Source organism: Eptatretus burgeri, chromosome 4, assembly GCF_056783735.1.
Source record: "Eptatretus burgeri isolate ZD-2024b chromosome 4, Ebu_testis_v1, whole genome shotgun sequence".
NCBI classification, from domain to species: domain Eukaryota; kingdom Metazoa; phylum Chordata; class Myxini; order Myxiniformes; family Myxinidae; genus Eptatretus; species Eptatretus burgeri.
Genome location: NC_140964.1, coordinates 390233 through 402732, shown reverse-complemented (window position 1 = coordinate 402732; position 12500 = coordinate 390233). Strand labels below are relative to the sequence as shown.

The following is a 12500-nucleotide window of genomic DNA, read 5'->3' as shown; positions in this document are numbered from 1 at the left end:
TTCGGTGGTGATTTGTCAGACTGTCCTGAAGTTATCTGACCATGTCATTTTAACTAAATTGCTCAACATCAGTGAGAGTGTACTCTTTTAAACCACACTTGTACGTGTTCTTCATGTATATACATTTAGTGTATTTTTTTTTCTTCTGAAAATGGTGATTTTTCATGAATATAGTTAATTACATGATGTGTATTACTTTCGTTATAATTCCATTAAGGATGTAAATATTGCATCATTGGACCATGCAACGTAAGTGTTAGATAGCAGGTGGTAGTTTTCACTCATTGATTTTTTTCACTCCTGCACTCTGGGCTCTGCACAAGGTAAGTGTTAGATACAGATAAACAGCTGGTAGTTTATTTTGTATTGTTCGTTTTTAATTTGTTCTACCTCAACCTGTGTGAACCATCAATCTACAGGTGGGTTCAACATGTATTTGCATTTCCACTCTCTATGGCTGGTTTGAGCTCACCCTTGCTTGAGCAAACTTTCCTGATAAGTAAGCTGGTTCAGATACAAACTGTGGTTCGGGTAGAGGTCGAGACAATTTAAAGAATGTGCCAGTGATGGTTGGCTGTTCCCGATTTTGAGGGATATGAGATATGACGGGGGAGGAGGGGAGGAGAGTCAGATCCAGCTTTCAGAGTTGGTTCATCTGGCAGCTGCAGGCACAGTGATGGCCTCTGGGTTCTACACGAAGATTTAAATGGTAGTTTAGCTTCGGCAATGTTTCCATAACTCCTCACAAGTCTCTGGCTCAGCTGCGGTGTTTTACACGCTTCTGGCCTCTCTCATGGGTCTCACTGTGCCAACATAAGTGCTAATTGCATGCTCAAGATCATACCTCCATTACAGTGGTTTGTGTGCATCGATTACCTTCAGAGCTCTTCTGTCGAAGATCACTATGGCACTCTATGCTCGGCAGATGCCCAAAGTGTGCTTCCATTCTGCCAAAGGCTGATCATTCGCTACAAAATCTGCAAACAGCACTGGCTGAAACTGTCACTTCTCCTCCCAATCTGCTGCTATTCCCAGCTTTTTCTCCTGTCCTCCTACATTCGCCACTACAGTCCTGCAACCATGAATTCTCATTTTCTTTGTTATTTTTAATTCTTCCACTCCATTTGATTCCCACCATCCCCCCCCCCCCCTTTCCCCCATTGTTGGTAGCCATCCCTGCTGGCCGATGTTACTCCCACAATAAGTATTTATATTAATTAGTCCGTGGCATATTGTTTCTGTTCTTCGATGCTTAAAATACATCTTTGTTATTTATAATCAAGGTGTGACTCATCTGCTTTCACCGTGTCATTTGACTACAAAGTAATACTTTTGGAAATTAAAAGTGTGTTTTTAGCTCAACCTGATCACACATTATTAAAAGTTCTACCCTTAGGTATTGCAATATATCAATAAATAATTATATATTTAGGGTCTATTTACATCTCTCACCTTCCAGTATGTATGTGTGTGTATATGTATATATATATATATATATATATATATATATATATATATATATATATATATATATATATATATATATATATATATATATATCATTTAGAATTGTCAAAAATAGTTTCATATAAGGTAGCTCATAATTTCCCACCAAACCCAAACACTTCAGAAGCAAATACATTGACATGTTGCACAAATGAATGCAACTGCAAAGCGAGGCAACCATGAAACAAACAGGCCAGTTTCACGGCTACCTGGCAGATCATCAGCTATAGTGTCGAATAAACCTGCAATATTGAAGTTACAAGCACCCCACCATGTGCAATGCCACAGGCTCCCAAAAAATACATCTTCAAAACCCAATTACATCTCTCACCTGTCATAGGCAAAAGCAATCAATGATCTCTCAACTCATCAATGCTATTGAACTGCTCCGGTCAGGTGGGAAATGGCGATGAGCTGCTTTGTATGCAGCTCTTCTTGACTAGTTGGACAACTATCATAATAAAATTAAAAAGTATATATATATATATATATATATTTTAAAAATTTTCACTCAGATTAATTGTGTGTGTGTACGAATACAAGTCAAAAAGATCTAAGCTAGAGCTTCCTGGAGGGAGCTTAACAGTATAGGTGCCTTCAAGTGACATTCACAGTTTGTGTCAACGATCCTGACTTCTGACCCATCATCACTTTTCCTGTTTTAGTTATCTATACACAAAAATGAAAGTCCATAAAAGTTTGAAAATAGTTGTGTCCTATGATCACTTTTATAGTTATATGACAAAGAGATGCAGTCCATCATTTTCCAAGAATAGGCCCAATGAATCATAAAAAGTGGTAGGATATCAATTTTGCTTGTGCAAATAGGGGGGAACTGTACTATGACACATACAGTACTGTCTGTGAAAAGAGATATTAAGCTGGCTGTCATGTCTGATAGTACTTGCTTGTACAGTTGTGTATTCAAGTCAAAAATCAGATTGTATGTTTTGTAAAGGTGTCAGGGCTAGTATTGTGGTCAAATAATTCCCTTTATGTACAGTATAGGATCACTGTGGTAGAAAGGTGAAGGAAGGGTTGAGAGCACCAAATCAGTATTTTAGCCATGCAAAAGTACCTGTGCAAGCAGGGATAATGACGCAACCAGCAGACCAAATTTGAAATAAATATCGATCGGCTTTGCATTTGATGCAATAGCCGGTAAGATTTTGTCATGGAACGACGTTTCACCAATTAAACAATCTTTATACCAAATGTCCGAGCCTGCACGACACAGATCGACCAAAAGGTATGTACTGAAATAATTCCTGTGAGCCTCTGAGTAATCCTGCATAATGTTCCATAACCTAATTAGTTGCTGTAGTTGTTCCTTTTACTGCACCAAACGACCAGTCCGGCCATGACAGGAGTGAGCACCACTGGTATAGAAATTAACAAGCCCAATATTTCAGCAGTTGGATCCTGGAGTACAGAAGGCTGAGGGGTGCACTCCGATAGGTAGACACGATGCACGTGCATGAAAAAGGTGTCCACTTCTTGGTTGGGCCAGAAACAGCCAGCTATTTCAGAGGCGCTCACCGTACAGTCAGTGAGCTCGCGATAGTATCTGCATGTCAACAAGATGGACAGACCAAAAGCATCCAGAGGTTGATACATAAAGTTGATAAATCAGATAGATATATATATATATATATATATATATATATATATATATATATATATATATACATATATATATATATATATATATATATATATATATATATATATATATATTAGGATCAGCAGATCAAGGAATATTGAGTCTCAAGCTAACCAGAAGCCCTGCACCTGTGTGTGAGGCTCCAGTTGCAGGTGGCTGGTGTGCTCAGGTTAGTCATGTGTCTGCTGTACCCCTTCAGGCACACTGCACCCATGATGTACTCCAATTGTTTTTCATGGCATGCAAGGACCGTGAGTGCCACTACACCTGCAAACAACAGAAACAGTTTGTTGTGCTCATCCCAAAATGCATGTTGCAAGGTGCACGGCACCATTTCATTTCTGGCACCGTAGAGCACAGACATTTTGTTTTACACTTTTAAAAGTTTTATGGTCAGCATATGTAAACAAGATTCAAATGAAGTTTATATTAAATCTCCTGATCTATTGGTGGAAGCTGCACTTGTGCCTATAAACTGTGGATCGAAAATGTTAAAATAATGGAAGATGTGAGAATGATGCAATGCACGAAGGGATGGTCTTAAAAAGAAAGAATATCAAGCTCAAAAGTCAGGAAGAGATTAAAAATCAATACTAGTGAAGGTCATGTGCAACGAAGACCAGAAGATCAGAAGATGAAGCTTTAGAGAAAGCAATAAAGGTCGTGCTGGAAAGCTGAGAAGACATCCTAAAAAGGCATGCATTGAAAATGTCACAAAAAAAAGAAAAGATATGGAATGTTTGGGTTTGCACAAAACTGATGCAGAGGATAGATCTGTATGGAGGAATGTCATATTCGACTAACCCCCTGAATTTTTTTTTAAATAAATAAGGAAAATGCTCATGAAACATTTTTTGTTTGCACACCTCCAAAAAAAGGAGTTGGACATTTAAAACAAAATGATATTAAAGCCCTTCTTGATTCCAGATTATTTTTCAAGCAGGAATAGGTAGGTACACACAACATATTATCCACGCACAAGGTGCAACGAACAGCTTAATTGGCGTGTAGTGCAGAGCTTTCATATTTCATGGAAAGTTTGCAAATACAGACCTGGCTTTAAATGCATCTGTCAGGAAAAATGTTAAAAAAATCAGTACTGATATATATATATATATATATATATATATATATATATATATATATTTCTTCTTCTTCTTCTTCTTCTTCTTTCGGCTGCTCCCGTTAGGGGTCGCCACAGCGGATCATCCGTATGATCCGCACAGTGATTTGGCACATGTTTTACGCCGGATGCCCTTCCTGACGCAACCCTGGTCGCCTCTTACGACACAGGGATATTGTACACCTATTTTAACCGGGGTATACACCGGCCCAGTACACTGGTACTCACTTCGCCGACCTCGGAAGGATGACAGGCTGAGTCAACCCCCTGGTGTATTAATTCAGTGGCCCAACGGGGCTTGAACTCAGGACCTTTTGGATCCCAAGCCGCTACCCTAACCACTGCGCCAACACCAGGCTCATATATATATATATATATATATATATATATATATATATATATATATATATATATATATATATATATATATATATATATATATATATATATATATATATATATATATATATATATATATATATATATATTTAAAGAAGACACTTCCAACCAAAAGTATAAACTCAATCGACTCCGCTAATTTGAGCAAAAAAGCGAGAGGAGACCCGGTCTCAGGGTTTGTTTTTGATTTTGCTCAAATTAGCGGAGTCGATCGAGTTTATACTTTTGGTTGGAAGTGCCTTCTTTAAAAATGTGTAATCCCAACCGTATATATATATATATACATATATATATATATATATATATATATATATATATATATATATATACATATATATATATACATATATATATATATATATATATATATATATATACATATATATATATATATATATACATATATATATATATATATATATATATATTGTTGTGGTTACCAGATTCGCAAACCACCATTCAGGTCCCTTAGGTGAGGTATCTCGGTAAGTGCATGTGTAGTTAGGCCCAAACCCGTTGTCTAGTGGGAATACATGTCATTTATACGTGCTGCGACTCTTCAGGATAGCGGTTTTCTTTTTTACTATCTTTATTTTGGACCAACCGCCATGATCACAACCACAACAACAACCACCAACCACAACGCCGCTTCACCACAACCGCCACGACCTTTACCGTCACAACTCGCCACCATCGCATCACCGTCATCTCGCGCCACTCATGGGCACCGATGCTGGACTCGTGTAGGGCGCACGTTGAACAGCGTGTACAAAATCACGGATTTTGTGCTTCAAAAAACGGATCAAAAACGACACACGCCCACTTTTTGCCGTCCAATCGGTGAGCGAGGGGCGAATTGGCCCCGCCCCCAGGGCGATCGATATATGCAAATTTGTGGATCAAAAAGCCTTCACGCCCACTTTTTCTCGGGCCAATGGGGAGCGAGGTGAAAGGTCAAAGGTCGGAGAGTCAAGAACGAGAGAGTCAGCAGAACAGGGTCGGAGAGTCGGTCGGAGAGTCGGAAGCAGAGGGTCAAGACTTCGCGGGCGGTGGAGCTGCTCGTCGTGTGCGTTGGAGTCGGAACGGAGGGGACGGAGCTGTGGAAAGGCGGCGACACCAGACGAGGGGGTGCTCGCGTCGTGCAGGAAGCTGCACCCGAGGGAGGCCGGCAGCGCGACCTGGCCGAGGTGGAGACGCACACCAGGGATAATAAAGATCCTCTATACCCCGAGCACCAGCAACCCCCTCCTGTTTCCCCCCGCGCTGAGATAGTGCGACCAAGGGGGCCCCGTTCCCACCCCCTGCCAGGCACTGTCCACGAGGCCCGCGGGTTGCGGGGTCATCGCCGCTCCGCGTCTCATCACCAGACGGGTAGGCCCGACCCGGTCTCGGCCTCAGGCCTACCTCATTCTTGGGGGATTTCTTTTCCTTGGTTTTGGGTATGTGTTGTCGGCGCCGTCTGTGAAGTAGAATTGTATAAGTGTTGCCGTGTGCTCGGTAGTCGGTATTAGCTCTGCACTGTGTTTTCACTTTTATGTTTGCTTTTTGTGTAAATGGAAGTGTGTTTTCTTTTTTTTGTGTGCATTTGGTGGAATTGTATTTGTGTGCTTCCCGTGTGCCGCGAATAAATGTGCTTTATTGTTGAACTGTTTTCCCGCTTCGCTTCGTCATTTCTTTCTTTGAATCCCCATCTTGCTTCACGTAAAGGGTTGGTAGTGGGCTGAATACGCCCGATAATTAATCGAACCGTCGAGGTCGACGATAACACCGCTCGGTTATTCTGATAGTACGGAACGGGTCGCTTAAGTGGCCCGTGTCCGAAGTCGACCTGCGGCGAGGTGCGATCGCCCGGTCTACCCTCCGCGTGGGTACTTAGGTAGTTCGAATTTGGCGAGCAACCCTATCCCACGCGGGGGCTGATTGGCTCGATCGCGGTGAGACCGAAAGGTCCACCCGTGACTGGTTCCCGGCGTTAGTCCGAGAGGGTCACGACTGGATTGTCCGTCCGGTGGGCGACGTGCCGCGATTCGAGTTACGTGGCCGTCAGCACGCCGGCGGGCGTGAAATCCGCAACACTGGTGTCAGGAGTGGGATACAAATTCATCGCCCTCCTCGCGGCACTGGTATTGGAGAGCGGGACAACAGGCTCTCCTGTCTCCGGCTAAATTCACGGGAATCGGTCCAGGGGTGAGAGAAGCGACCCCCGATTCCCTCCAAATTACGAGCGATTCAAATTAACCCTTCACGAGAAGCAAGATGGCGTCTCAAGGCGAGCGGGTGCCGGGTGGATTAGGTATGTGTAATAGTAATGTAGAATCCATGGTCCAGGATGGAATCCCCGTGCAGGAAATGTTGATTGTGCAGGAACACGGACTCCCCCAACTGAACCCAGAACCTGAGGTGGGTGCGGCAGCGGCCGCGGTGTATGACACCTCCCCCCCCCCTCTCCACCAAAACCCTTCCCCGACCCCTGCCGAAACGGCTCACCCAAGCGCACCCGACATGACCCAGCTATACACCATGCTGGCAAAAATGTATGCGGAAACGACAGCGAAGATGATTGCGAACATGAACAAGCAAATGGACGAAGTAAAAACGAAGATGGAAGCGAATATGAAAAACGAAATAAAAAGCATGAACGAAAATATCGATGCGAGTACACAGCAAATGAAGGAAAGAACGAAAAAGCTGCGGGGTAAGACGCAGAACATGGGCCGATGCCTGCAGGCGGGCATGAAGGCCGTGAGCAGGGAACTTAAAATGGCGACTCCACGTGTCGGAACAAACGAGCTGGAAGGGGGTGCAACGGCTGACAGGCCCGCGGTGGAGGCGGGTAAGGAAAAAGTAATTCGGGAGACAAGACACGAGGTGAAAGTAATTGCGAGGGAGAGAAAAGAACAATTAATACGGAGAGCAAGGATGAGGTACGCGGAGATCGTGAAAGAGCAAGGAGTGAAAAACAGGGAAGGACGGGAGCGACTTAAAGAGAAAGCAAGGTTGACCTACTTAAAGATAAGGGAAAGACGCCAGAAAGAAGCGGAGACTAATAGACAGGAGGGGACAACAGAAACTTATAAATGTATAGAGACACGGGAGACAAAAAAAATAGAGGAGAGACAACACGATGAAGACGGGGTAAGTGACGCACACACACACACGGAGGTAGTGGAGGATAGTGAGGTTGAGCTCGCGGAGCGTGTGGGGACCCGGTGCGAGCAGCTGGATGACCTCCTCCAGGAACAAGGGGAGGGAGTATGCCCCCTTGAGGCGAGTCACGACCAGGTGAGTTCGGTCGTGCTTTGCGAGGTTGAGGGGACGGGTGCTGTGGACGGGTGCACGGAGAGCTTGGGGGGTGTAGAGGCCCCGGAGACCCTTGTGGGGACACAAATCCCCAGTGTGGTTGTCCCTGTGTGTGTGGTGCAAGGTGTGAGTGCGTCCCCGTGTGTGGAAGCGACCCCGTGTGTGAGTGGTGTGGTGGCGATGGTGCCGGAGTACGTGCTTCCCAGCACGCCGTGCGTGGGTGAGGCACCGTGTGTGAGTGAGGCCGTGTGTGTGAGTGAAACGGCCAGTATGAGTGAGGCACCACGTGTGATTGGTGTGGTGGCGATTGTGCCGGTGTACGTGCTTCCCAGCACACGGTGTATGGATGAGGCACCGCGGTTGAGTGCCCCCGCGTGTATGAGTGAGGGACGTTGTGTGGAAGAGACCGCGTGTGTGAGTGTCGCCGTGTGTATGAGTGAGGTACCGCGGGTGAGTGCCCCCGCGTGTATGAGTGAGGCACGGTGTGTGGATGAGGCACAGCGGTTGAGTGCCCTCGCGTGCGTGGGTGAGGCACCGCGGGTGAGTGCCCCCGCGCGAGTGAATGGAGCACCACGTGTGAGTAGTATGGTTTGTGTGAGTAGTGAGGCACGCGTGAGTGAACGGCCGTGTGCAAGGTCGCTGTGTGCAAGGGAGACCGTGTGTGTGAGAGAGCGGTATGTAAGGGAGATGTCGGTTGGCATGCGGGAGCACGCAGCCGCATCTCCCGGTGTGAATGTGATGGAGTGGACTGTGTGCGTCGTAACACGCAGGTATGCGTGGGTTGAATGGAGACGGAGACGGCGACAGAGGAGAGAAAGCCGAGTAGCGGCTGTAGTTGTTTCGGGGACCGTGCCGGGTTCGCCCAGCAGTGAGCACGCGGTTCGTGCTGTGCAACGCACGAGACCACCACGTGCTCGCTTGCGAGAGTGAAGTCCCGGTCCGGAAACGCACGCGGTGGATTTGCCGATCCCGCGGACGGACAAAGTTTAGGCAGGTAAACGGATTTGGACCGGACGGGTTCTCCACGCGATCGTGTGTGTTCAGCTCCAACGGGCAAGGCACATGTGTTCGCGTGGGGAACCCCTCGAGACGTGTGGCTTGTGTTTTTTTTTTTATGCGCACGGTGACGCCATGGCTGCACGTGGGGTTGGAATCCGGCAGGAGGGGAATCTCTGCCGGATGGTAGCGTCCAAGGAGGGACGAGGAACACGTGCAGCTGCATGACGTCACGGGCAGGTGCAAAGTGCGCGAGCTCTGAGTTGCCGCGCTGGCGCTGCGCATGTAGAAAAAAAAGAACAAGCCTCACTTTCGGGTGCAAAGGATTCCTGGGCAAGGGGTGAAAGACCCCCTTAACTTGGGCACAGGATGGAAACTAGTTAGGGGGAAGGGTTAGCTTAGTTAGACCGACTTCATGGGGCAGGGGTAAGTCCTCATGGAGTCCGTGGAATGGATTAGTTAGAGGGATTGTAGCCAGATTTAGGTTGGGAAATAAAATGATTTCTTTGGAGACTGTGACAGACTTGTGAATGTGTAGTGGGGACGTAGCTTAGCTACGTAGTGTTAAAAGGAACGTGCTACTAGTTTAAGGGACAACGTGGGAGCACGAGTTAGTTAGGGGAGGTAGATAGAAGGATGGCAGAGTTCAGTGGTGTGTGTGTTGAAGAGTTGTTGGTGAGTAAATTGGAAGCATGTGCTTGGTGAGTGAGTGAGGCCAGCGGGTCTGTGTGTGTGGAGTGAATGGGGAATGCATGGTGCGATGAGTGATTGGGGGGAGGAGTGACTCCCACCCAAGGGACCCCGGGGTCAGTGTAGAGTGAGTTAGCTGGGTTAGTCAAATTGAAAAATGGAGGTTGTTTTGTTGTTGGTGTGAATGTAGGCTCGAAACCCGTTTGGAGGGGTGCAGGAGCCCTGTTGACGGGCTTGGGAGCGTGGCTGCGAAAGGTGAGTATCGCTGAGTGGGTACCCCGGGCACCAGGCTAGTCGGCCGCGGTAGGCCAAGGGCCCATGGGGGGCCGGGATAGAGTAGTGGGCACGGGTGCGCCTGCTTGGTGCGGGGGCCCGGGGCGCCATTAGCCGCGTGGGCAGTGTTGTGGGCACGGGTGACCCTCGGAAAGGGGCCCGGGAGGCCGGCCTGCCACGTGTGCGTTTCAGGGGAGGTGCCATGGGGGGCACTCCCCGGTGTTAGGGAGCTGGTAGGCTCGGAGGCAGTGTAGTGCCCGGGGGTGCCATAGCGGGAGATTCGGCAGAGGGTCGTGCCTGCCGGAGGGAGCCACGTGTCCCAGCCAGGAGACCGTGTGAGGGCACGGAGAGAAAATTGGGGGGCGAGGCCCGAAATTGTAAGGACACCAACACAGGCGACGGGAATCTGGGTTTATAGAACCAATAATTTAAGCGAGAGGCGCTTGTTGAAAGCCCCGGGGTAGTTTAACAGTTAAATGGTTAGGGTAGATTAGGAGATGTACCCCTCCGCATCATCCATCCCCTCGCTGTCGTTGTGGGCCGCTGGACCCACTTGGTGGTAAGATCGCCGAACTCTGGGGAGGCCATTCTGAGGCTTCGTTGGGCCTCGACACAGGACGTTAGCTCTCCCTTGTTCCCCTCCGGAAAGGGAACGTAGGGGTTGGGAGTAGGCTAGGTGACAGGATAGGTTAGCCGAACAAGGACGATAAAGGGGGTTAGGGGACGATTTATAGAGGGGAAGTAAAAATAAAAGCAATAAAAAATTAAGTTGGGGCTAAATTGGGGTTTGACAAATTAAGGGAGTGGGTATGTACAGTGACAGGCAAAGGCGATAGGTTGGGAGGGAGACAGGTAGGTAGGTCCGAGCCCGCCCTCCAAGTGGCCAGCACCACCGCACTCCCTCCACCAACCTCCACTGAACGGCAAGAGCTGGCCAACTTCATCGGCTGGCCGTGTTTTGCTTCAAGGCGGAGGCCGGCCAACTTCTTCGGCAGCTGTTGTTTTGCTGCAAGGCCTGTGCCATCGGCTGGCCGTGTTGCTTCAAGGCCTGTGCCGGCCAGTTCATCTGCCCGCTGTGTTTGCCTGCAGCAGTCTTCTTCTGCGGGCTGTGTTTGCCTGCTCACCTTTGCCATGCCATGCCCACTGCCCAGGTTCACCAGCCCCGTTCAATTTTTGCTTTGCCCCCCCTGTTCATTTCCATGTGCGCCAGGATCAAGGCAACAGTTTGCAAGCTGCGAGAACTGCCCTGTTGGCAGCTACAACACGGGCCTGCAGTGGCAGCCCGTGCACCGTGTTTTGCGTCCATCCATTCATCCATTCATTCGTTGTGCTCATTGCATGTGCCACTTGAGCTGGCACGGAGACTACGTTTGTGCGGCCCATGCACCGTTGTGGTTCACTGCATTCAGTTCAAACCGTGCATCCATCCATTCGTTGTGTTCATTGCGTGTGCCACTTGAGCTGGCACGGAGACTGCGTTTGTGCAGCCCATGCACCGTTGTGGTTCACTGCGTTCAGTTCAAAAGGGAAGGCCTTGGACTGCGTGTGAGCAGCCAGCCACGTTCCCTGTCACCTGCATTGTTTTGAGCCAGAGACTGCATGTGGGCAGCCTGGCTCCCTGCTAACTGCTTTCTTTTTGCAGAGTTCGATGATCCTGGGCCATGGTTTAGTGTAAAATTTGTAAGTTAAGGTTAAGATGTACTGTACATATGAGTGCGCCCCCGGCATGTATGTCTTAGCGCCGGCAATTTTATTTAAGTCGTCCGTGTGAGTGAGTTTGTTTAGGTAGTTACGCAGCCCTCAGGTTATTTATTTTGGGGACACGAATACCATGAATGTCGCACTCAGGGATCCGTAGGTAAAATGTACTAGGGGAAAACTACACATGATGGCACACGAAAATTTGACGACTCGGGACGAGTCTGTAAAAAGGGAAGGGGGTAGTGTTGTGGTTACCAGATTCGCAAACCACCATTCAGGTCCCTTAGGTGAGGTATCTCGGTAAGTGCATGTGTAGTTAGGCCCAAACCCGTTGTCTAGTGGGAATACATGTCATTTATACGTGCTGCGACTCTTCAGGATAGCCGTTTTTCTTTTACTATCTTTATTTTGGACCAACCGCCATGATCACAACCACAACAACAACCACCAACCACAACGCCGCTTCACCACAACCGCCACGACCTTTACCGTCACAACTCGCCACCATCGCATCACCGTCATCTCGCGCCACTCATGGGCACCGATGCTGGACTCGTGTAGGGCGCACGTTGAACAGCGTGTACAAAATCACGGATTTTGTGCTTCAAAAACGGATCAAAAACGACACACGCCCACTTTTTGCCGTCCAATCGGTGAGCGAGGGGCGAATTGGCCCCGCCCCCAGGGCGATCGATATATGCAAATTTGTGGATCAAAAAGCCTTCACGCCCACTTTTTCTCGGGCCAATGGGGAGCGAGGTGAAAGGTCAAAGGTCGGAGAGTCAAGAACGAGAGAGTCAGCAGAACAGGGTCGGAGAGTCGGTCGGAGAGTCGGAAGCAGAGGGTCAA

General features: G+C 47.9%; 1 protein-coding gene across 1 annotated transcript in view; it reads right to left on the bottom strand.

Annotated features, from left to right (window-relative positions):
- Positions 1 to 2204: 2204 nt before the first annotated feature.
- LOC147027293 (receptor activity-modifying protein 1-like) overlaps positions 2205 to 12500 on the bottom strand; it is a 12542-nt gene continuing 2246 nt past the window's right edge. The window contains exons 2-3 of the mRNA XM_085876597.1: positions 3298 to 3436; positions 2205 to 3073 (exon numbers count right to left, since the gene is read on the bottom strand). Coding sequence (XP_085732723.1) covers positions 2818 to 3073; positions 3298 to 3436 — 395 coding nt within the window. The 3' untranslated portion in view covers positions 2205 to 2817. The remainder of the gene's footprint in view (positions 3074 to 3297; positions 3437 to 12500) is intronic.